We start from the raw sequence: 26,756 nt of genomic DNA on the forward strand, positions 1-26,756 counted from the left end.
TCTTAGAGCCCCTGCCCAAGAAAATGTACCCACACATCCTCAGGAGATCTCTTTTTTAGGATCAGCACTGAGCTGCAGAATTGCTAGCTCCAGTAATAATCTGGCCAGTAATAGCACACGTTTCATAAGCTATCATGTGTTTTTCCAGGGAGTGGCAATGTGTGATCCGTTTCAAATGCAAGAGTCTGCTAAAGCATATTTTGAGAAATCAAGGGAAGAAGTTGCACTTAACCACATTGCTATGGAAATATCCACTGGGGAGGGAGGACTTAAATAAAACTAGTGAAACTTGCTGGTAATTTTAAGGACACTACCAGCAGTTGCATGCACACCAAGTAAAAGGTACCCACACCAGGAATATTTCCATGTTTTTAAGAAAAAGTCTTCAACAGAAATCCATCCATCTGAATGGCACCAGCTAACATAGGGTAATTTTCAGATGCTTCTCATTAACCAGAAGAGACAGAAACACAGGTTGTTAGTAAACAGTTTTGGGGCTATGCAGCAATTCACTTTGAGGCTTCAAAGTCTGTCACAGAAACTGGCTGCAAAGAGAGACATTTGGACTGAACACCCATCTTGAGCATTCAGTCTTCATGGAAATCCTCAGATGCACTGCACAGTCAAAATTCCCAGCCCGTGGTTACTCCATGACCAGCTGGGATGCCAGCAGGGAGAATGTGTTATCAGAGAAATACACAATCTCAGTATGGTTTGTAAACCACAGACTCCATCTCCTGAGTGGAAGCATGAACTGCATCATTGATGCGTTAGAAAATCCTTCTGCATTGCTCCTGCATGAGAAGATTGTCTTGCAGAAGGAGCAGAGGGAAAAAAAACAGAAACTTTTGCCTCTGGAACAAACTGCTCTTGGTATGGGACAAGTTCTGGCTACCTTTTAAATAAGTGAAGAGAGGCAAGTGACTTCACAGCCACAACTTAAAAAATGAATAATACACATAATGAGTAATAACACAAAAGATAGTAATCTGAAAGGGCAAAAGACCCCAGTGAAATAGTTGTATGCTTTTTGAGTATGGCCATGTGAAATTCCTCAGGTGTGACATTTAAAAAATCACTGAGCACTGCTACCACAAGATGTCAGCATTGCAGAATGGTTATTCCGTATCAGAAACAGAAAAGGTTTTTGCATCCTATATGCATTTGGTATTAGATTTTTTTTTTGGTATGACAGCATAATCTAGCATTTTTTTCAACCATTGTCATTATGATGTCAGTCCAAATTTATTTCCAAGGGGGACTTTCTTAAACGGCTTTTTTATTAATCTCTATCTTAAAAACTTTTAAAAATGCTTTCACAACATGAACAGCAGTACTAATGGCAAAGAATTCCCTTGTAGCCATCAATGTGTTGTTTCAGGCTGCATCCAGCCTGGCTAGAAAGCACTCACTAAAGAAGTGTCTGCATATTGAGGTGTCAAGAGGTCATTGAAAAGTCTCTGGTGTTGCATGCTAGGCCTTTTTAAAACCCTCACGCTGGCTGGAGAAGGCTCTGCTAGCCTCAGTTCTGTGGAGGAAGTGAGAAGAAAGCATGAAGCTATTTTGGGTGTCTATTTAGAAGAGTAGGACACTTGGGGTAGCAAATCTTTTTAAAGGTGTCCAGCAACATAAGCCAAATCACTAGCAAAAGAATTAATTTCTTTTTTTCCCCTCCACTTCCTTTTGTAAGACTAAAAGATCTGAGCAGCAATTTCTGTTTGTTTCTTTATTTCTTTCAAATCAACTAACCAGCCTCATTTTTATTCCACATTGAAATTCATGTTCTGTTTTGCTGGGATGCTCTGTACTTTTTGCCTCTACCATTCTGTCCTCTGAAACATTTCCTGTTGCACACAACAGCTTTCTCCCTCTCCTGCTGTTACAGCTGTCACCAGCCCTGCCACTGTGCCAGCAGCGAGTGACAGGCTTAGCAAGGGACCGTGTCCTGAGAAGGGGAGATGAGTGGGAGGGTGCAGTGAGCCAGGAGGGGCTGTGTGAGTTCAAAGCTGCCAGAAAACCATTCTGGCTGTGCTTCCCTACATATTCATGTGAGCTTCTGTCCATTCTGCTCTTGACTATGGGCAGGTGACATCTTGGACCATCTGAAGATTTTGCTGTAAGATGAGTTTGGCCACTCTTTAGAGGCTATCTTGTATTGCCAGGTTAAACTCTGCTGCCTTTACAGACCAATATGAGGAAAACAGAGTTCACTTCTGCACCTTCTAGTCCCTTGGAAGGACCACTGGAGTGTGCCATGCTGAGATGCAGGAGGCAGATGTGTTCAGTACAACCTGTTTGCTGTAACTCAGTCAGAACTCTTTGCCTTCAGCTCTGACGTTGGCATGGGGGAAGGCAGTGCCACATCTGCCTTTCTGTAGTGCATGCTGTGTGTGGCACAGGGCTCCCCTCTGTCATTCTGTCCAACCATGCAATAATTCTATGATGTTTTCAGTAATAATATGGAGAACAGTTTGCATGAATTTGCATGAACTTGGTGCTTGTAACTTTAAATTGTAGATTAGATGGCAGCCACAGAACTTTATTTCTTTTACAATAAGGATAAATGACCTAGGAATAGATAACATTTCTTGCATGTCTCAAAAGTCTTCCATAATAGTTTATTAGAAACCATCTGGTTTCATTAATATTTTATCAAAAACCATCTGCCTGCTATACTGTTCAAGCAATTTAGCAGTAAAACTTCCTCATAAATTAGCCAAAAGGAATGGCTATCAAACTATTGTGTAGGAGCCCCAAACAGCTTTTATTTAGGTCCTAAACAGTATTATAAACAGTATATAAACAGTTATTTAAAAAGTATTAGACTACTCTAAACTTCAACATTAAACTTCAAAAGTCTAAAAAATGTATCAGTAATAAAATCTGAAATTTTGCTTACTCATCATGCATAATTTTTATTCTTTTTTTTCAGTATGTTTAATTCTTGGCCAGCTAGAACAGGAGTGACAGAGTCAAAAATTACAAATTGTATTTAAATAAAAATTATTAGGATTTTGTTTTTCAATAAAACATTGTAAACAGAGGATACCTATCTCCATGCCTCCAAAAAATAAAGCCCTTCAAATTTGCATCTCTGCACATGTACACTTTTCAGACTGTAAGCACTCTGTCAGGGTTTCTGGCACTGCTCTGAAATCTAACTACAGCAGCACATGGCACCATTCAGAGCTGTACAGTGCCTACTACTATGGGTAGCTAGGTAACTGACTGTAAATGCTTACAGTTTTATTGTTTTAATAAATTGTACTTCCTCTCAGAATTATTTTACTGTTACATTTTCAGATCAGTAAAAAATGTCACCCTAAAATTAGGGCATTTGCTAGTGATTTTGTTATTCATAGACAACCTTGAAGTTACTGTGAATGGAAGAACTAAGGAAAGCGTATCTAAAGAATGCACAGAAGATTTAGGACAAAATTGGCAAAGCAACAGGAGTTAAAAGATCCCTGGGAAAGAGCCCATGGCTGAAGCTGCCAGTAGAGAGAAAAGCTGGCTGTAAATTTTTCTTGATCAACTCTCCAGATTTTTTCTGTTTCATGCATTTCCTTTTGCATCCTCTGAATGTGTATGAACAAGCATACCCAAAAAACCTCGCTATCCACCTGTGGGAGCCAATGATTTGGGCAGAATTTTCTGAAGAATAGGTAGTATGTAATTGTAGTCCCTCATGGGGCATCCAGCCAGATGGTGTTTGTGTTGCACTGCTGCAGAACTGGAGCATGGCCATAGTCAAACCTTACAAAATGTTCAGAGCTAACATTAATATTTCATTGAGTAACACCAGATGCCTGTTGTCATGTACTACATTTGTAGCAATAGCTTTATTGTGATTTAAAACAAATTTTCTCTCTCCCTTTTGGTTTTGGTGCCTCCTTTGTTTTCTTTTCGAGTTGTTTTGCAGGTCCATGATCCCCCTTCTCATTATCTGTTGTCAGCTCAGTCTCTCTTGCAGGAACAACAGCAGGACAATCTGAAAGGGGTTTCTCCAGAAAAAAAATAATGCAGTTTTGAGTGCCCACAAAGATAAAAATTGAGAATTTTGTTTAGCAATATTTGACTCAAGCCATGGCCAATAAAAGTGGCAGATGCACTGAGGAGAAGACTACAAACAGTAAAGAAGTCAGTGGCTACAGAGGGTCCTGAGGAGTGGTGAGGCTGCATTGCTCCTACAAGTGAGTCAGGATTCCTGCAGCTTCCCAGGGGCTCTGCAGCAGGAGCTGCCAGGAGCAGCCTGCATCCTCTGCTGTAGAAACAGACTGCAAAGGAGGACAGAAGTTAAAGCCCCATCCCATTTCCCACAGGGGTGATAGTTCAGCCCCGTTTGGTACCAACAGGAAGACCTCATATTTCTTCTTAAAGCCACTTCATTTTTCAGCTTGCTACTGCTCCTCCTCATTTCAGCATGTGAAGTGCTTGCTTTTCAATGTCCTACAGGCAGTGGGGTAAGAACATACCTGGGTTTTTCCCATGAAAGGGAACAGGATGAAAAAGGAGCACAGTTCTTTGTGAAACAAGGAACAAGGGCTGGCGAGAAGCTAAAAAGTGTTTGGGTTGGTAATTGCCTGGGAGTTCTTTTTGCATTATGCAACAGTGTTGCCCAAAAGGACAGCAGGTACCATAAAGAGGGTGCTTTGGGTCAAACCAGATCGGTAGATAAAAAAGCAGTGTGTCCTAGTCTGGGCTTCTCAGTATGAGAGACATTGAGCTCCTGGAGCAGGTCCAGCAGAGCTACAGAGATCACTGAGGGACTGGAACATCTCTGTTATGAGGAAAGGCTGAGGGAGCTGGGGCTGTTCAGCCTCGAGAAGAGATGACTGAGAGGAACCTCACAAATGTCTGTCAGTGTCTAAAGGGAGGGCACCAAAAGGATGGAGCCAAACTGTTCTCAGGGGTACCCAGCAACAGGACAAGAGGCAGAAATTGCTGCACAGGAAATTCCACCTGAACAAGAGGAAGAACTTTACTGTGTGAGCAACCCCACACTAGAACAGGTTGCCCAGAGGGGATGTGGAGTGTCCCTTGCAGGAGACATTCAAGAACAGTTCGGGTGCAATCCTGCGCCATGTGCTCTAGGATGACCCTCCTTGAGCAGGGAGGTTGGACCAGATGATCCACTGTGGTCCCTTCCAACCTGACTGATTCTGTGAAAAGGCTGCAGCTGTCCTTCTGAAGAGTGGGAACCACTACAGAGCAGTCATGTCCTGCAAATTTGTACTGGTGATGGCCTGGGACAGTCACACAACTCCAGGTTGTTGATACTATTTGTTGTATTGCAGTTCCACATGCAGACCAGGTCTTCACTATGCTGGAAAACAACCTCATGTACGAAATGAAGTGCTGGCCTCTTCTCTGACAATTAAAAATGTAATTTATTTGCTTAATCACAGGACTAAAACTGGCGTCCTTGCTGCTTGTACTGCCCTTGTTTATCTGAATGTTGCACTGATTTATGGGTGAATGGTGTCTGTAACAGGTGATGCAAGCACCCTAGAGTGGATGGCTTTCTTATTGCCAAAGAGACAACTCTCTGCAACTGGGAGATGGGATTGTACTTCTGCAGAACTGGTTGCTGTCAGCTTGAGATGGGGCTTATTTGGCTCTCCCACAGTTATTGTCCTGCCTCACCAATGCCAATGTAGCACAGTGTGAACAATACAGTTTCTAAAAGAGAAGGAAGACCAGCTTTGTCCTGAGAGGAAGCATTATCAGGAAAGGAAATAATGAGCAACCAGTACTGGGAAAGCATGAACTGCAGTTATTCCTTTTTCCTGGGATCTCATGACTGCACACTTCAATATTGAGAATCATATTTCAACATACTCTTTCCTTCATTCCTTTCCCCCATCATGTCAAACAACCAATTCATCTTGGTATCAAGACCAAAGAGCATCAAGACATGAGCATCAGCTTTAGGGAGCTTTGCACCTAGATAAAGTACAATGGAGCTCCTACTAGGTTTTGGGTTTTTTTTTCTGTGATATGGCACATCATCTTTTTCTGTTCCTGATATTCACAAAAGGTGAGAAATATAATATCCTGGAGTTCTCTACCCTGCATCAACTTTAACTGAAGCTTTACTCTGTCTCCAAAATGAAAGGAAGGGCTAAGCTCATCATCCTTCAGTAACTAGAGAACTCAGAAAGTCAATTTTGCCCTTACTGACCTATTTGCAGAGCTCTCTTAGGCAAAGCCCTTAGTAAAAGATTTTCCCCACCAAAGAACTTCATAATTTGGTGCACTATTTTTGAACCTTATAAGAAAAATTGATTTTTCCATCCAAAAAACCTATATAGCTCTAGTCGCCTTTACAGAATTTGCTTCCTTGATTAAGGGCAAGTAGCAAACAATGAATACAAGTAGGATGATCTCTTGACTTTACTCCATCTTCAGGCTGTCAATTGCTAAAATTATAACAAACCTTGCAGTAAACAAAACTGTAAATCACTTTCAGCTATTAGACAGGTTCTCATCTATTGATCTACATAAGCTTCCTTACCTTAGGCAGCAATCTAGACACTGCAGACATATCCCCATAAAAACCTAAGGAGGAGAGGATTTTTCAAGGTGTGTACTGCAGTAGTTCAAAGTTGACTTACTGCAATCATATTTCTTTTTTTTTATTGCAAGCTGAAAAGTAAGGAATTTGTAATTTTGGAAGTAAATTTTTATCAAGAAGTTTTAATGAAGACAAGCAATGTTAACTAAGCAAAAAAAAAAAAAAAAGTACTTTTCAATTCTAACAGTTGGTTTTACTAGAATAGCAGTATCAGTGCACAAAGTCCTCAAGGAAAAGTGGTACCCTAATATTTAGAGGAAGACAATAATTCCTGGAGTATGAAATTACAGTCAGAAACATCAGTGGATGTTAATACACACAACATCTTGTGTTCCAGGAATTTATTGCTGTTTCAAGAGCCTGTTAAAACTTATATCAACAAACCCACAGAGACAAATTCTCAGTTAACTTAAGCCTCGGTTACACTCAGCTCAGTAGAGCAATGTTGATTTACCTCAAATGAGAGTTTGCACAAAGTAATTTCAAATATTTCCCTCAGTACAGAGTAAGCAAAGATACAAATACAGAAGTATAGAACAGAATTTGGTATCTGGCCAGCATTTAACCCCATTTAAAAACAGAGTAACCCTACAAATTCTTATGCATAAAACAGAGAGGTTTGAATTAAAAATCAATAAACCAAGCATGGAGAGCAACATTTGCAAGGTGAAAGAAATACAACAGAGGCATAAAAAAAACCCAAAACAACAAAAAGGCCAAGATGTGTTGGTTACTATGTAGAGCAAGCTTTGCTCAGCTGTCAGTGTTTTTCCTCACCCTATGAAGGTTTGAATCATTTTGCAGTATGCAAAATTACTTTAAAATAGAGATTAGAGTAAAGGAACAGACAACTGAACTTAAACACAGACTGGATGTAAGATCTATACAAACCAAGTTTACCTTGCACTTCTGTAGGGGAAACAGCCTGGTTTGTCTGCATAGCACTGACCACACTGTGGGCACTTGGCATGCTATTAGCTTGAGGGGCAGACACAAGAAATTCACTCCATATCTATTTCTCTGTAAGAGAAATTCCTGCTGCCCTGAGTGTTCATGGGTGGGGCACCAATAATGAGCATCCCTTGCAATCTTCCTCTTCCTTTTATAATTATGAAAAAAATATTACTGCTTCTGTAAACCACAACTTTCTCAGCAACTTGTACTAAATAAATACAATAAATATGTAATGTTTACTAAATGCTAAATATTTACTAATAATAAACTATTTCATATACCAATTAAACTGTATCAGATCTCTATGAAATAAATCAGCAATGAAATAATTCCCCCTAACATGATGAGGAAGTTCCAAAGTTCTTAACCCAATAGAACCAAAATGCCTGGGTTTCAAAAAACCAGGAGCTGATTCTTGCCCAGTATAAAGACTGTTTTTATTTTGTCCTCTATCCTGATTCTGCCATGTGCAACAGCTGAGGATATTTTGCATGGTAACAAACTTAGAGATCCAGTTTTCTCGGCTCTTCTTGAGAGCTCCATGCTCCTTCCCACCAAATCTTCATAGACACTGAGGCTGCAAAGTGTTGCAGAACTGTAGTCAGAAATTTCACATTAGTCAAAAGTTACACTCACTGTACTTCCACAGTTTTCAAGATCCAACCATATTGCATCTTATACACATACAGTGGGACTGTGGGACACAGTTGAGGTCCAATTGGCAGAGCTGTCCTGAATCACCATCTCTAAGGGAAAAACCACCACAGTGAGATCCTTTCTTTCTAGTTATTTATTTTATCTAGTAAATACCATGTTTCCTTGTTTATAAAAGTTGTTTTATGGAGCACATTTAGCTCGTGGCTTCTACACTCATACTACAGCATAATATTTATGCTGCACAGATGTCTGCTAAAAACTGCTTTTAAGAATAAACTTCCAGTTGAAATGGATTCCATCAGCTTACCCCTTTTCCTGCTCCAGTGTCTGGCACAATAGCCATGCAGCAGAGCTGTGTAGAGCAGTACAACTGGAACATTGCACAACTACCAGGCAGATTGTAAGAGTGACAAATAAAGGTTCTAGCAGATGGAAGCTCTTTCCTACTTGCTATTTTACAAAGTGTAAAAAAGCACAGATCACTACAGCAGTGAGACTTGTTTCAGCTACCACTAACAACCTTTGAAGAAAGATACTTACAACCCCTGGGAAAACGTCAGGGTGCTCTGTGACCTTTTGCAAGTAGAATTTATTAACATCCAACTAAATTGGTTACAGAGACAAAAATAATAAATCAAGTTGTGCATCAAGGTACTCCAATGTTATTACAAATTTTTGGGAGTAAAGCCAAAAACAGGGATGGTCCTGACTACAGAGAGACTTCTCAAATATCTGAAAGTCAGCAATAATTCTAATACATAAGATTCTGTTCTTCATTCTGGAATCACTAATGAATGTCCTATCAAAACAAACAACAAATTCAGCATTTAGCAGCTTTGTTTATGTAATACCTCATACATGTGGGATGTTTTTCCAATACTGGAACTAGAAAAATACTGTTAACATGAAGACTTTCTGATTCTCAGGGATGGCAACCATCTCCAGGGTGTGGAGCTGATGGAGATCATCACCTCTTGTGGATCAACATCCCAAACATTCTCATAAGCTTTATTACAGTACTGTTTTAAACATTAAAAACAATAAATCCACAATTTATATTTAAAAAAAAAACTGAACCGTTTAAAATAATTCTTTAACATATGGCATCTACTTATGTGGAAAATTTCTCATTGCTTTCAAAAAGCTGCAGCAAGAACAGTATCTAAGTATTAAGCAGTACAGTAATACATTTGGTGGAGAGTTACAGCATTTACTAAGTTTCAAAAGGTAAGCCAAATAAGTTTCTTATGAGCCCACAGTTGCTGGAACAAGTTGCACCCACCAGTAGCTAAAAAATAGAAAGGATGAGTTAGTGAACACTTAATTTTATTTGTTGTATTTGTTATCATGTTTCATTCATGAATGAAAACACACTCAACCAAAAAACCTTTCATTTTAATGTCACTCCTTTGAACAGCACCATCTCATTCTAGCCCTTGCAAGATGTATTCAGTTATGTGGACGAGTTGGATGTCATCCTTCACTCTATTAAAACGCACCACGGGCCATGTTTTGCACTCCTCTTCAGCTCGCCCCCTCTGCATGAGTTGTACACAAAAAAGAAGCCATACTGAACAAAGCAAGATATGCTGAAAGTTTCCTGCTCTGCCAAGCTGGTCACCTGGAGAGATAACACAAGAAATTCACACGAAAGCAGATGCAAGGACATTAGTAATTAGGATCTGCTGAGCAGATATGACTGCATATTTCCATAGCACACTACCGGGTCCGACTGCAGAGCGTAAGAAAGTCTTATTCACAGTCACGGAAAAGATACACAAGGAATTTATGGGGAAAAGAATTTAACTACAGCCTTTTGATATGATTTATCATTTGTTACAATGGACTGTTTCCCTATTCATCAGGTTTTTTAATAAAGAGAAAAATGGGACACTGAATAAGGGACCACATAGAAACCTGAACAGGACTGTAAACAGCTGAGGGAAGGTGGAGGGCATGGAAAGGAGTGAGGTCTTTGTTAGGTTGGATCTTTTGTGACGGTTGTTTGTTTTGAGACCAGCACTGGACCATTGTGCAACATGAAAGCTGTCCCTGGTTGGGCCCTAATTCCTGGTCCCATGAATTGGTGTTCTTTCTGTACAGTGATCTGGATTCAACACTAAGCTGCCAGGTAATAAGGTGACTGTATTTGCAACTACTATGTCCTTCAGGGGCCAGATTTTAAAAGAAAACAGCAATCCTGTTTCCAGTCCTTCAAAGAAAACTGGTTGGTGGAAGAACAGAGCTCCAGGATGTTTCCTTATCAAAATTTGGGCTGGTTTTAGTCTTTCTTCTAGGGACCTAACATTCCAAGCTCTGCATAAAGAACCTAAGTACAGACTGCTGAATCTGTGTTTCAAAAAGTGGCTAAAAGAAGTAGTTCAGTGCTGGTAAACTGTCACATCAAGCAAAGCTCGGAGAATAGAGATCCAGAAAGGAATACAGTGATTAATGGTGCAGTCTAGTTCCACTTGGTCTAAAGAGCACTTTATGCTACCCAGAGTCATCTCCCGAACAAGTGATGCAGTTTTGTAATCCCAAATTTACACAAAATCAGAAACTAAGTATCAAGTCTGCAAATCTGAAAGTAGAGCTGTGGGTTTCTCTTCCCATGTACAATATTTCCCTGGATTTCTTTTTTTTTTCTTTCTATGCTTTACAACTTGAAAAATGAAGCAGGGTTTCAACACCCAAAGGCCTGAGCGGCTCCATCACCTTGATGGAAGTTTATAGTGAGGGTTTTACTTTATGAAGAGACATACAAGCAAAGGCAGAGCTGCACAAGTGCTTCTCAAACTGGCCACCAAAATTGTATTAAGCAGTGTTTATAAAGTCATGAAATAAGAGAGCTATAACAGCAGGCAAGGGTCATCAGGAAATTTTAAGACTGATCCATTGAGCTACACACCTTGGGGATCACAGCTGTGTATGAAAGGAAGCAGTTAAGTTGCCTGATACATGTTTTTTTAACATTCAGGGTAGAAATAGTGGGTAAAAAGTCCCTCAGTGTCAGTAATTAAAAATCACAGTTGTTTTAGTTACACTGCCAAAAGCTAATATAAATTTTGTGACCATTAACACAGCTGAAGTTCTGGGGAAGAAAATTACCAAAATTACATATTTTACCAAGAAAAACTTTATAGAATATATTAAGTTTGTGAATGTTGAATATATTTACATGCAGAAATACACAGAACTAACATCAAGACAATTTTTTTCCACTTCTTAATATACAGTTAACAGAAGTTTAACAACTAAACCAAATTGTTTCATACAAAAGTAAGCAGGGAATACTATACTGCAGTTGGAAATGTGGGGTCAGAGGATCACTCACAACTGGTTACACTGTTTGGAGGTGTGTATTATAGATTTACAAAAGGAGCAATTACTTGTTCAGTGATTTTACTTCATGCATTTAAGAAATGCCCTGGATTATTCTCAGGCATTTTTATGGAGACAATGCTAAAATTCTTGTTTACTTTCTTGATACAGAAATTTTGATGAATAAATTATTTGTGTAAGGCACAGCTCAGCCCAATGCTTCTTGTCATTAATCCCATGTGTTTCAGACAGTTTGTTAGAGACATCAGACTTGGCACTGCCAGTCTGATTTATCAAAAATCATGACTCAAATACCCTATGTGAGATTGGTTTTGTTTAATACCTGTATGGGGGAATCCCCTCCACACACAGAATATACAAACCCAGCAATCAGATCAGATAGTATCACAGTAGCTGCCAAATATGACAATGAGCAAGCTTAGTGCAGCCTCCACAAATTTTGCTCCTTTTCTTAAAAGCTTTTATTTCCTCTACCCTCTTTTGTTTTTGAATGACCCTTATTTTTAGTATAATTTGTAATTACCAACAGCAAGGATAATTGCAACTATCAACTCATTTCTGTGCCAGGTTTTGACAGTTATTAGAAGGAAAAAAGATAGGAAGGGAACAAGTCATGAAGAGAACCTCATTTTTCTTGAAAAGCTGAACAGCCCCAAAGTTTAAGATTTCCTTTGGAATCAAAGCCCAGATTTTGTCTTTATGTAAGTGTGAACCTTGCCTTGTTGCAAGCTGCTGGCGTGGTAGTCAAGTTTTTCCAAGACATATTAATTAGATATAATTATGCTAACTTCTTTGGTAATAAATTACAGAAATCATGGTGAGGCAGAGATCCAGGGCAGAATGAAAAACAGTGAAAAAGCATTCATCTGCCTCTGAGACAATGAGGCTTCAAGGTAACAGAAAGCAAAGTTCAAATATACATCTAATCTGACACCACAGATTTCGTTTAAAATTTAAAACCTTCATAGTATTTCCTTCATGTTACATATAATACATGGATCCATTTATAATATATTTTCTCTAAAACAATGCAGCACAATTGCAGTAAAGTGCAAGTTTTCTAAGCTATTAGTCTGTCCTCCTAGGAGTCTACTTTATCCATGCCATGTCCAGTTGTTCCAGTCATAAGCCAATTTATGTGTCTTTACAGTGGCATGTAAAGAAAAGAAAAGGGTGTGGTGACAGGATGTAGATCTATCATGTGGAAAAATGCATTGCTGGCAGACAGTCGCAGACACACAGAGCAGATTTGAAGAATCATGGATCAGGCTTGGGTTGCAGATATGTGGAAATGCAAATTATTCTGTTAATGACTATGGCATTGCGATTTGATGGAAAAAACCCAAAAATACTGCCCATCTCTATAATCTTCATTCAAAAGTGAGGCTTCTGCTACATTTGTTTCCTGCTAAATTTCTGACCTATGGTTTAGTAGCTGCACATATCGAACCATACATCTAAAATTACAGGAAAGGGATGCAATTGATTTAGAGCAAGACATTTAAATATTTATCTGAACTTAACAAACAAACAGAGGAAGATCAAAGACTCCACATACTTCTCCATAAGGCAGGTGGTAATTTTTTAAATATAAGATCTTAAATACGTTATTTAAGAGGTAGAAAATATCAAAATACTAGGAAAAAATTTCTAGCTTAAAACAATCTGTTTGCTTACTTCTTAAAAAGTCTTACTGTTGCAATTTTTGAGTGAATTAAAAACAAATGAAGCTATGGAAGCACAGGATTTCGTGCTCTGTATAAGATTTCACTTACTGGAAAAAGAGAGAGCTTCTTCATCTAGTTAGTGCTCAAGCAGTATATACAAATGATCTCCTCTTCTTGCCCTGTTGGGGGCTATAAATTTGAAGTGAAAATTTTTCCCAGTGGAAAATTTTGGCGATTCCTGACTTTCTAGCACTGCATGTAACCGGGTACAGTTTATGTATAAGGCAGCAGAACCACCAACGTAAGCTCAGAACTACCTCTTCCATAAAGCTAAGAAGAAAGTTAATAGAAACAAAAGCTCACTTAAATCTTTCCTACAGACAGCAAAAGATCATAGTCAGATTTCAGCACCAGCTGATAATCTTAGTAATTTATACCAGCCCAGAGACAGCTGAACTACTCATTGCACTGTGGAAGCCTGCCTACAGTTTGAGTTACTAAGGCTTGCACTCTTCCTCAGCACAGCTAGGAGATGCTGATGCTACTGTCTCCAATGCAATTCAGTAAGGCATAATTTAACTCAGAACTGACATTATTACACATTGAAAAAGTAGTGTAAAAGCTCTTCTCTCTTCTATTTGTTAACATTCAGTACTATTTATTAAATATTTTATAAAAAAGAAATTAGGATATTTATACATTCAAACAATCACTGCAATAGTTGAGTAAAGGAAACAAATTAATTATCAGATTCTAAATTAAGCACGATTCTGGAGATATGCACATTTGCACACACCACACACATTCTGTATGTGTGTGTGTATATATTTGTGTACATATAGATATATAGTTATATTTTATATATATGTCTTTTAAATCAGATCCAAGAATACAGCACAGAATATCTTCACTTAGCTCCTCTTTCACCAAAGGACAGGACTGTCCAGTTTGGAAAAACCAGGTTCTTTTCTAAGGTCCATGTAGGTTCCATTGCTCACCCAGGAGTCATCGCTGGATTTCCTACCAAAGATTAAACAAATGTAAGCTTATATTTTCCATCCATATGCTGTATGCAGTGTAGCAGCATGCACAGATACCAAATCCAGCCCACAAACCAGGAGCAGCACAGCTTGGAGAGCTGAACAGGTGTGTCTGCACTGGGCCATGGAGAGGCATCCCAATAGCCTAATATTCACCTGAGAACATCACTATTGAAGAGCCAAATGCATTATCTTGCATCTGCTCCAATACTTTTGCTATATAATAATTAAATTCTTTATTCCATCATTTAAATCTACAGAATAAATCTCAACTTTCAAATCCTCATTGTAAGGATTCAAATTCTGAATCTTATTCACAATTCTCATTGTGAATATACAAAGTATTAGACTTTGCCTCTATCCTGCTTCCCTTTAGTAGGTGCAATTGGCATGGGATGAGTTAGATCACCAGCTTGTCAGAGATGAAGTAGCCTAAGCTATTCCCTTCTGCACCTATTTACAACATTCCTGTGTTCCTCAGAAATACAGTATTCCAGAAAAAATAGGATCTCAGATCTGCTTATAGGCCCATACAACATTCATCTTGGCTCAAACGCTTTCACTGCAGGAGAACAGAGATGCTGGAGGGCAAAAGACTACTAGCATTTCTTTTAGTCTTTCGACACCTCAAGTCTCCTGTTTAACTGATTTACAACAGGAAGAGATAAAGTGCCTTCAGAACAATAATTCTCTCCCCATAAAACACAGGAAACATGTTCAAAAATAGCCTTGGATGCGAAAGGCTCCAACTCTGCACAATTCCACATCAGGTAATCCCCCTGAATTAAGCAGAGGCAATTGAGCTAAATCCAGCTACTTCAGCTTGCTTCAAAGATGTTACATTAACTCAGGCAAATACAAATACAGACTAAATATCAGTTGCCATCAAGGCAAAAAAAAAAAAAAAAATCAGGGATGCACTAATAAGAAACTAATACATAATTCTGAGCTTTAACTAAGACTGGCTTATTCTACATCACCAAAGTACAAAACCAAAGTATATAGAAGAACCCTGGAAAAAACTGGAGCCTGTCACGTGGCAATTTAGATTAAGATCTATAATAAGAATTTTAATAAATGATAGTATATGCTAATTATTACTACCTGAAAAATCTAGGCTGATGCTCTAGATTGTTTTCTTCTAGCACCTTCCGTCGTTCTCTCTGTAGCTGCTCGATCCTCTGCTTTTGTATTTCAGCTCCTTCAATATTCCCTTCTTCTAGAAACCTGCAGCAGCAGTGATATGAGACAATTGTTCTTCTGCGCCCAGAAGAATTTAATCTTTTCAGCAGGTATTTCACAGTGTTTGAAAGGTAAACAGCTACCTCTGTAGACAACTGCACCATGAAAAAGCACTTAAGGAAAAATAACTCTTGGAACAAGCTCAGAGTCACCATTACATTAGATTCTTCTACTTGGAAATTTGCAACAGTAAAAATTTCACTGCAGAAAGAAGTTGCAAGTGTCTCGGTTTTTGGTTATTCAAATACTGTATGCCCAACATTCAGTACCTAAATTACTGAAGTTTTAACATCCTAGGAAAGGCAGTTATGTAGAGGCATCCAAGAGGCAATTTTAGGACTTCCATTACAACTAGACCGTCTCTCAATAAGTGATTACAATGTCTGTTTCAGATTCACATTAATGTAAAAATAGAAAGGCACTGCAGTTATCCACAGAAAATAGTCTTGAGATCAGGGTAAAGTGAGTGTACAGAAGATTAAGAACTATTTAAGGAAAATATTTCAGAGTTAAAGCTTCTTACCTTTGGTCTGGTCTAAAACGTGTATCAGTGGATGGGAGTAACGACCTAGTTTGTGGGTCCAGTTCATTTAACTCCAGTGCAAATTGTGTAAATCCATACCACTGTTCATAATCTTTAGGCATTGGATCTACAGAAGAAAAGAGTGCATTCAGAATTCCAGTTAAATGCTATTATATTGAGAAAGAAAATTTCAAGCTCCCTCCAGTCATTTGTTTATGCCTGATCCACAGCGTCAGTTCTGGGGGAACAAGAAGTTTTTAATAATGTGACAAAAGAGAACATCCCCCTTGACAATTGCACTGCAGCAAGACAGATTTCTGTCCTCTCAGCTGACTCGCAGCACAACCGTGATGAAGGCCATGCTATTATCACAATGTTTTTTTCAAAACACAGTAGGCAAAACCCCACAAGCCTGGGAGAAATTCAGCTATCACTGTAATTTACAGAACTGAGCTTTGTAGGCTGTCCTCCAGTGTTCAACACATGAAATAAACAACAGTTCTCTGCACAAGCAGTAGGAGCAGTTTGTTCCCTTTTTTCCCCCTTCCTGCTCGAGTCCTCAATACTCACTTCATGCCCAAATATGAAAATGAGGGAGAATGGAGAAAATACAGGAAGCCATGGGATTATGTTCTCATATTATTTAAATGATATATTCTTCTATCTAGCTTTTAAATGCTTGACAAAAATCTAATATTTTACAGAAGAATAACAAGAAATTGGGGCCTAATAAAGAGATTAAAACAGTAAGTTGTTTTAATACTCAAGAAGATCTGTTTGTGTACATGAGCCATTCTGATCACTAACTTGCTCTCCATATGCAGTTTGAAGATGAAGCTGTCCCACAGTATAAACTTTCATGCCACTTCCCAAAGAGCCGATGCACAACTTTCCCAGATTTATCCATGACACTGCCTTCGATCTCGTGTGCATTTGGATTCCAATATTTTGCCTAGAATTAAAAGGAACAAAGGGAAGGAAGGTGCATAAGAGCTCAAGTGCAGGCCATTTTGCCATGCCAGTAGCACCAGGCTGTAGAGCAATGAAACCTGTTCATTTAGGTGTGCATTACAATATCAAATGCAAACAACTTCTAGTACATTAAAACACTAACTTATTAATATGTTAGCTTCTTAAAATACTAATGTTGAGAATTGTATTTATTTGGTTTGCCTTTTTATAGGGGCAGTATGAGGTGAAGTGCAGCTGACCTTGAAGTTTGCCCAAACACAGTTGGCCCTGAGTCCTGACTTGGTTATGTACATGTCTCCCAAATTTGCAGAAGAGGAAGAGAAGGAACTCATACATTCATCTCCACTATAAACAGTTTACAATATCAAAGGTGTAAGATTTGCAGGCTCTCAGTCTTTAAAATTTGAACTTCCAGTGCAGCTCTGAAAATACATTAAAGTACTTTCAAGTAAGTATTTGGGAAAAAAAATATCACCCTAATGCTTCTTAGAAAGCACAGAGTATTCAGGAAATAGATAAAATAAAATAACCCCAAACTTGCTGGGGAGCATGCCATGCTGCATAGGTACACTGAAGTACTTCCCTTGTATCTGTATGGTCTGTTCTATATAAAGCAGAACCTTCTCTCAGATACAGAGAAAGGTAAGTCTCTTAGGATGATTTATGAAACTATTTCTCAGGTTAGAAATTTTGGCATTGCTTTACATTTTCATTGATTTTCCTTTACTACAACTCATCTATTGCCAAAAACTGAATTTAATTTCAGTTATAAGAACAGTTCCTGAAGAAGTCATATATATTGTACTTGTACTGAAGCAAAAGCTTTGAGCAATACCCCAGTCTCTTATTTAAACTCCTCTGAGTACCTGAAAAGGGCTAGCAAAGAGCATCAGGAGAAGCAGCCTGCATAAGCACTGGTCCTACAGCTGCAGAATGACTGCAGCCACAGCATGTGCCAGTGGGCTAGTAGGAGGCATGTGGTAAACCACTGTCAGTAGACACCTTGTGCCTACATCTTTCATCAAACCCAGAGCAGACATTCCTTTCCCAAAAATCCCTCCATTTCCAGTGGAATCACTCAAGAAAGCTGTTGCTTCTTTTTTTTGTCTAATGAGTGGCAGTTCCTTCAAAGATACAGTTTTCAAGGAATCACAGGTAATTACAGCTTGTAAGCAGAAGTACAGAGCTTCAGCAGAGAGCACCCTCCCACTGCTGTGCCTGTTAGAAAAGGCAGTGCCAACATTGCTGTGGTTACCTTTATGAAAGTCAGTTTGCAGTGGCACGTGTCATCATTAAGATTTTTTATGATGATCTCTCCGTAATGTTCAATCCATCTTTGCCCACTCAAGATGTTATGGATGCAGGATGTCACCTTGTTCCAGGCAAAATGGTCTTTAAAACTGTAAGGAAAAATACAAGACAAGAAAAGTCTCACGCCATGTTCAAGTGAGCTCAAACTTGAGGAAGAAAATTTGCAGAGAACTTGATTAGAGAAAACAAACTATTTTTTTTCTTTACTAGAATGATTCATCTTCTTGTTCCAAACCTTCTCAAAAACAAACCCTATGACAACTATCCCACCTCCCAGAAAATCCTTTTTACTTCTGCTACATACTTTGGTCTTGAATTCAGTTTTCCCTCAATTTACTTGCCCTTCTAACCAGTTTTAAGTTTCCAAAAGTAATCATTCTGGTATCTTCTACAGTCTGACATGCCCATTCCAAGCTTGACAATGGAAAACACAAGAACATGGGCCACCAGAGTGATCCAAACACGTACTGAGAGGAATGAGCTTGGCAAAAAGCTCTCAAGGCTGAGCCTAATATGTGTGCTTTAGGTAAGAGCAAAAGTTGTCACCAAGTAGTTCAAGATGCAGTTGCACACTGGGAAACAGCAAACAGGGAGAGATAAACAAATACCAATAGGGAATACAACATTTTACCTTTTATGAAAGAGGGAGATGCTCACATAAAAGTTTTATAAAGCATCAAGGAAAGGAAAGTCTCGTGAAGACATATTCTACAATTTGTTCTGGGTATGGATGGCAAACTCACTATTGGTAAGGTAAAATACAAACTAGCAAAGCACCAGTTTCCTCAGAGCAAGTACCTCATTCACATCTTGTGAAGTTATCAGAATCTTTCCCTACCTCCCCTCAATCACTTGCTTTCACTTGCTGCTTTGTAAGGCACACACAGGACAGTTTGTACAGACTAGCAGATACACAGCCAATTTATCACACAGTAACTTGTTTTTCTGCCCTTACCTATGCACATCACAAGTTATCATAAAGGCTTAAAAAAAATGTATTTGTTTCAAAATGAACCTTAATAGTAATGCTTAATTTTTCCCTATAGCCACAGCACCTTTTTTGTACCCAATTCTGTATCAGATACACAGGGATACAATCCAGCACATAGAGATCACATATGAATCAGATTGCTTCCCAGTTCATCAGCCCATCATAGGCCCTAATATATTAATTATCTTGGCTCTGAGTGCTCATGCACATCCTAGAAACCTTTCATTCCAAAGCTGAGGGCAGGTGCTATGAATGTAACATGGTCTATACATTACCTTTTGGGTACTGTCTTACTAGGTTTCAATTTTAGCCGCTTTAAAGAAAAAGGCATGCTTCATTTGATGAGTGCTAGGTTCTTGAATTCTTTGGTTTGTTGTTTGTTTTTTTTCAGATGGCAGATAAATTTTGTACTCTCTCACTGGAAAACAGATTTAATTGGAACAGTACTCAACCTTTAGACCTCTGGTTCTGCAAGCATGATGGATATAGGCCAAATTTTAAGGGATTTTAATTGCTCATCAATACTGGGCACTCTGGCAAACTGGCAGATTTTTTATTTAAAAAAAAAACAACAACAACAAAACAAAAGGAAACAAACAAGCTATACTCAACACTTCACTACAGTGGCTGCTTCCTTGGATAATAAACACCAGATATGTAACTGGTTCTACTTATCACTTACAGTAATTATTTCTGCAGTGATGATGGTTGCTGGCCTTGCCTACAGCCCAGAATGGTGTCAGAGTCCCTACAAACATAGTCACAAAAGACAAGAACACCACCATCTCTTCCCCGAAAACCTATTCTCTAGCAAAAGAATTCATAGCTTCCTTTACCCTACAGTTTTTGCCTGCGAGTTTGAAATGCATTAAGGTTGAAATTCAACTGAAGTATGAAAATACCAACTTTCCTTTTTTCAAGGTACACAAGAGTGATGGGGTTTTTTTTCACTGTTTATTTTTCATAACCTTTGAAAGTGCTTCTGATTGATGCTTCTGGGTTTGGTTTGGGCTTTCTTCCTCCCCTTTTCTCTTTAAATTAAACCATAGCTACCAGTCCTTCCAAAGGGCAGAGCAGAGCTGGCTGTGCTCTGAGTGAGTGTGGCTCCAGTGTGTGCAAGCACATCTGTGCCTGTGCATGAACAGCAGTGCCCAACGGCAGCACTTACGCTGGAAGAGTTACGTGTGTCGTGCCAACTGGAACAATTTCCATGGACTTTCCCCAGAATTTGTTTTTCCATCTGACATCTGGAACAAGAAGTAAAAAAATGATGGGTTTAGTCACAGGTAGGTGACTCAGGCTGTTTCTGGGCTCTACTTTATTTTCAAGAAATTCAGAATAACAAAGTGCAACAGAAGCGTTCAAAGAATGTTGTGGGACCTTCAAATACTGGCTGGTGGGTTTGTTGTTGTTGCTGTTTGCTTTGTTTGATTTTCACTGTAATTTAGGTTATTTAAATAGCAAAGTAACAGATATTTAACAGTCTAACTTTTTCAAAAGAAAGAAATTTAAATAAGCTATAGACAGCATATACTTGTCTGCAATTCAGTGGCTAGTGAATGAATGCACACATTTTCAAAAACAAAACCAGAATTTCAAATACAAAAATATAACAAGAACATCCACAGTCAAGAGACTAAGGAAGGTTCCAAAGGGCACAAAATGGCAGAGTGTTTTAACTGATCTTTTGAAATCTTGTTTGAATCACAGAAAGACATGTCCAAGTCTCATGCCATTTCTTCAAAAATAGAAAAAAGATAAGGAAACTCAATGCAAGTTTAGCCAAATTTATTGAGCAAAAGCACCTGGAAGAGAAGGAAACAGACAGGAGCATGGCAAAAGGGGTGTACAGTTAAATCAGGCTAGATAATCAGACAGTAACTTCAGAGCTCAGGAGAATAGCATCCTTCCTATTTTAGATTCTAGGAACTCCATTCCCTGCCCCACCTGAAAAAGAGGGGAAAATTCAACTCCTGTCTCAAAAAGATGCTAGTTGTAACAAAGGGCAAACACCGTTTCCTGTGCAATTCTGGGGGAAACTCTTACCCTGTTTGAGAGATGGATGCTCAAACCACAACTAAGAGGTTACTCACGTATCTCCTGAGTACATATGTGCAAGTGAGGAATAAACCACACTGAGCTGCCTATCATTGCAAAGACCAGAATGGGATGTAGGGCAGAATTCTGCATGCAAAGAAGTTACTTTCTTATCACATGAGAAAAGGACCTTTTGGGTTTTTTGGTTTTGAAGTCTGGTGCTGGGTCGGCTTCTTCAGTGACAGCGATTCTGTTGTGATTCCTACACTGCACAACAAGTGCTCCAAAGCTACTTCCAGTATGATATTGTTGAGGGAAATTCTGTCCTGGCTTTCTCTCCTCTGCAGTGGGATGGAAGAGAAAGGGCAAAGGTGCACCCTACTGAGTTTAACAGTTAAAATGCATTACCAGATCGTGCCAAATTCTCTCATAATTGGCAAAGCTGCCCCACAGAGATCAGCATGTGGGAAACATCTGGGGAGCCAGGGTGCAACTTGATCATACAATAATTTTAGGACAGATAAGAAAAAGCAAAGTGTTATTTCAAAGCTATGCTCACACTAATTCAGGCACAGATGCTGTAATAGCTGAAACTTCCTTCATTTCCACTGCTCATGTGTCAACACTCCTCTGCAAAAGCAGAGTCAGCTTCATGAGTCGTGGAAAGCTATCTCCAAACTATTGTTCCCTATCAGAACCCAGTCTTCTAGTTCACTGGACATGATCAGGAGATTTCTTGGTGATGGAACACGTGAACTAAGGTCAGTGTCTGGTGGGATGACAGCACTACTCTGGCAATGCTGCTGCCTCCTTTTCAGCTGAGAAGGTGACACAGTAAGTGAAAAGGTCTTTGCACACAGAAAGAACTGAACTCACTGACAAGCTGCCTTTATGATTAAATTTGCGTTAGCCTTTCCACATAAGTTAATATAGCCTCATTACGAGAGGTCACAGCATTTAAAAGTTGCCTTCTAGCCCTCCCATAAGCTCAGCTAGCATATTTAAAAACAAAGCAAACAAAAACCCCCAAGCCCTGCTTCACCCTGACTGAATGTGCTGTGCTCAAAAAGACCAAATCTGACTCTCATATTAATCAGATTCTCAGCTCTCATTAGAAGAACTTCATTCTCTAAATGGAAGTGTTAAAATATTTGAATGATAACAGTTGTCAAGATCTGTTAAACAAATCAATCTCATCTATTTTTATTAAGACAGGCTGCTATCTAATCTTATTTATACAGTTTTCAAGTTAGGGAATAAATTTTTGGTCATCTCAGCTTTTGGGCTATGAAGAAAAGGATTTTTGTGTCCCTGTATTTGTTTACAAAGCAAAAAATTACAGAGAATAATAAAACCCAGACTAATGGGTTCCAATATCTGTTCAGTATGGCTCCATCTATAATAACTATAATCAAGTCAGCAGAGCCAGTCAGAAAAAAAAAAAAAGATTACAATATGGCTACCTTGTGATTTGACAAACCCCTGGGTGAAGGATTTTAAGTTAAAAGACATGGTTGTTTTGTGTACACTCCAAAATTATCTAGCCACACAGGTACTGTAACTGGCTGACACCTTCACTAGCAGTACATAATGTAATAATGCCAGCAGAGAAAGAAAAGGTAAATGTATTTATCCTTGCTGTTACACTAATTTTTGAAAATTGCTTTCAGAACAGGTTGACAAGATTTGCCAAGGTCCAGGACTTGTAGTTTTTTCATGCTGTCTTCGAGCTCGTTTGTTTTATAAATAGCTTGACATACAATTCTTCTTTACTAAAGAAAAACATCCCTCAAAAAAGCCCAAACAAACCTGTTTTTAAAGAAAAGCAGATATTTGTACATGAAAATAATAATCAATTAGTGCTACATGAAAAAATCCAAATAATGCAAAATATCTTGAGAATTTTTATAACGGCAGAAGATCTGAGTAAGAAGCATGCAAGTCAGCATAGGCTAGCGTTCCATAAAACCATTCTAATACAAATTTAGGCAAGGATTTTCAACGTTTCCTAATTTCTGGATATTTTGTGTTAGACATACAATGAAAACATTATGAACACTGTAAAAGTAAATGGTAAACTGAAGAGTTACCTTGCCAAAAAGCAAAATTCACAGATTCAGCATGGCATGCAGAAATAGGTGGGTGGTGACTGACCTAAGAGCAAGACATGAAAGGAGAGGGGGAGAAAAAATTAACATATGAACACTTGAACAGTCATTTTGGTTTGGCTTCTTTTGTTTTATTTTCTTCTTCATTCACATATGGCATTTACAATTTGAACATTAATTTTCCCTTTGCAGTTGTGTCCTGAAGGGGGAAGCAGTGAGATTAATAAATGTTCTCAGACCTAAGAAATCTTGAAAGAAATGGGAAACACTTATTTTAAAAGGCCTGAGATTTTGTTTGAGTGAAAATCTAGCTATATACTTTGAACATTTTCTCTAAGGTGATAATTAAATTTACCCTTAGGAACTCTTAACAGATTAACAAAAACCACACTTTGTGACACAAATTCTCAAAAAACACAAAAAACCAAAAACACAATAAAGGGCCAAAAGCTTCTGTACAGTAAATAACCACAAAACCCTGAGTATGAGGGAGGAGATAATGATCAGCATCTCTAAGTGGGCCAGGGGTGAAGAAATCAAGCCAGGAAATTCCATCCAGCAATCCCTACTAGTGCAGCAGTGACACCCCAGGTGTTTCTAGTGTGAAACTCTAACCACACGCACTGCATTTCATCAGCATTGGGCAATAGTAGGTGCATGAATTAGGGCAACCACCAAACTAGCAAAGCAAGGACTGTGAGCAAACAAACAATTCAGACTATTAAAATGCAACAGTAAACAAAAAAAGCACAAAGTGAAAGCAGCCACTCCTCCTCAACTTGAATTCTCCCTTCTGTGTTAACATAACTAACAACTGACAAGGACCAGCTCTTAATATGTGTAACACCTGCTGTTCCTTGGGCAACTTTATTTTCAAGTCAAATTGCTATTTTTTGCTACATAATTTCTTAACCATGGCTCAAATCAACTTTTTTTTTTTTTTGGTAACTCATTTCACAAATCTCTTACTGAGGATTTTCTTTTTCCTGCAAGCATCCAGTTATTTATTGAACACCCTCTACTTGGTTTAAAAAAAAGAAAAAAGATTATGAAAGTACTAATTACTCTCAGCTATGGCCTAATCCAGCAAGAGCAACACTCTCTCTGTCTTACATACTGTACACAGATTAACCCCAGATGTCACTGTAATACATGGGTTAAACTTAGCTCTCATTTAAACTGTTATAATTCCTGAGTAAGGTCATGGTGCTAACAGGAGTTACCCCAAACTCACTCTCCTGATAGAACAGAATCTTTGTTATTTTGTATCTTCTATCAGTCTATCCCCTGAATTCCATTCTGCCTGCACTAACAAGGTATCCGGAATAAGAATCAAAATGCTTGTGCAAGCAGTAAGCCACTGTTCCTGATGTAAGGAGAAATATTTAATGCTTGCAAGCTGCACTAAATTTCTTTCCTCCTATACTGCCCTCTGTTCCTAATATTTCTCCACCCTATATCCTTATGGTAACTTTACCACTCTAAAAACTCATTTCACTTATTTCTTGTATTAGAACAACAGTCATTAATAGCACAATCCTGCTCATTTAGTAAAATTCTTCTTTATAAAAACTAGCCTTTTTACCCAATATTCAAGAGAAAATATCTTCCTTTAATTCAGTGTAACACTAAACACTAAATTTGATGCCGTGCTGGTACTTGCAGTGCTCTGTACACATCATCTTAGTACTGAAGTAGCACAATGAACTTTAAATTTGATTCTTGCTTTGACTGCACTATTTTTTGTTGGGTTTTTTTCCCCTTCTTATTTTTACTCTTGCCTGTGACATTTCCTGTGATTAAGGAAAGATCACGTAACATTCCTTTTTGTCAGTTCTAAAACATGATGTGCAAAATGTTGTACCTTCACAGGCAGTCAAAAGCACTTTTCATTTCCTAAAGGAAGCTTCTTAGAAGTCTTTCTCCGATCAAATTTCTAGGTTGCACACCTTTGCCCACTTGCACTTTTTGTATTTTTTGTTATGTCTAGACAGAATAAGACAGTTCTCAGTCATTTTTACTTTGCCAGGCAGCAGGTATTTGAGTTTTGTCTCTTTTTAACATACACTTCATGTTTAGTGATTTTGGTAGCTTGGCTGGTTTAAATTTAGTATTTTTCACCCATACTTAATAATTATTGTCCTACTGGGGAATAATCTTCATAAACACTCAGACCATAATGTGCTGTATACACCCTTCACTGATTCAGCTGTAGTAGCAGATTTGAAAGACTGAGTCTACTGTGTTTTATTTGGACAGGAAGCAGAAACAGTCATGGTGCCATTGGAAATACTAGAGGTTGATTGCCTCACACAAGGGATACATTTGTTATAAAAGAAGGTATTAAACAGCTGAAGATACAATATTTTTAATGATCACACACACAAAAGAAAATGACAAGAATGTAAACTTTTGTTGTAGTCGTGATCAGATTTCAGCATGGGGAATTGCACTATACTTAACCAAGTTATCTTGTTACTGGAGCAGGCAGCTTGCCAGCCTTTGCTCCTCGAGTGTAAGCTGCTGCTTGTGATGCTCCATGCCAGACTTAGCAGACTTCCTCAAAATAAAAAAAAAATTCTCTTTGTTTGTAATTCAGCAAGGTCCCTTGGGCTCAGGTAATGTTAAATAATCTTGTATTTTGCCATTAATTCTAGAGGATTCCAGCCACACATTTAGAATTCAGCAGCGTATCGAGTAGCAATTCTAAGGGTTGCAGCATACAATACCTGTTCTGCAAAGAACTGGAAACCCTTATCTTCACGAATACATTCATAGGTTTCTCCAAGCACAGGATTAAATGGCTTACTTCCGGCTCGGTAGTAACTGGATGCATAGGCAGAGACTGCAAAGGCAGCTATGTATACCTGGGAAGTACATATTTGGGACTTAGATCAATTAATTTTCAACATACACAAAAAAATAAAAGCAAGCTTTATCCTGATTCTGTATTTTCCCCTTCATTTGCAGACTACAAACATGCATGCCTCCTGCAAGCCAAGCCCTAGTTCTCACATTAGAGGACTATTCAATTTTCAGAGTCATTCAATAGGTCAGGGATAGAATTATTAGGGTGAGATACTGCAAATTTCACCAGCTGAAAACAGCATTTCTGAAAAGTGTTTGAAACAGTTTAGCATTCTGCAACACAGTTCAAAGAAGTAACCTTAAAAGCCACTGTTAAATTTCACATAATAACTGCTTTTTATAGTTAATTTGTGACTCCATAAATGTATTCACTATTCTTTTCATAAACATGGCACAGGAAGTACCGGATGAGTTTTCACCAACTTTGCTATTTCTAATGCTGTTTGACTTAAATAATCTTATCTACT

The 26,756-nt window shown here is 38.4% G+C and overlaps 1 protein-coding gene across 6 annotated transcripts in view; it reads right to left on the bottom strand.

Moving 5' to 3' along the window:
* Nucleotides 1-6,802: 6,802 nt before the first annotated feature.
* The window catches only part of OSBPL3 (oxysterol binding protein like 3), an 87,173-nt gene continuing 67,219 nt past the window's right edge, over nt 6,803-26,756 (bottom strand). For all 6 annotated transcript variants that reach the window (XM_058833008.1, XM_058833009.1, XM_058833010.1 and 3 more), the window contains 8 exons: nt 26,151-26,288; nt 23,404-23,467; nt 20,445-20,523; nt 18,230-18,374; nt 16,810-16,954; nt 16,003-16,129; nt 15,342-15,464; nt 6,803-14,217 (listed from right to left, as the gene is read on the bottom strand). In XM_058833008.1, coding sequence (XP_058688991.1) covers nt 14,121-14,217; nt 15,342-15,464; nt 16,003-16,129; nt 16,810-16,954; nt 18,230-18,374; nt 20,445-20,523; nt 23,404-23,467; nt 26,151-26,288 — 918 coding nt within the window. In that variant the 3' untranslated portion in view covers nt 6,803-14,120. The remainder of the gene's footprint in view (nt 14,218-15,341; nt 15,465-16,002; nt 16,130-16,809; nt 16,955-18,229; nt 18,375-20,444; nt 20,524-23,403; nt 23,468-26,150; nt 26,289-26,756) is intronic.

Source organism: Poecile atricapillus, chromosome 2, assembly GCF_030490865.1.
Source record: "Poecile atricapillus isolate bPoeAtr1 chromosome 2, bPoeAtr1.hap1, whole genome shotgun sequence".
In the NCBI taxonomy this organism is placed as follows: domain Eukaryota; kingdom Metazoa; phylum Chordata; class Aves; order Passeriformes; family Paridae; genus Poecile; species Poecile atricapillus.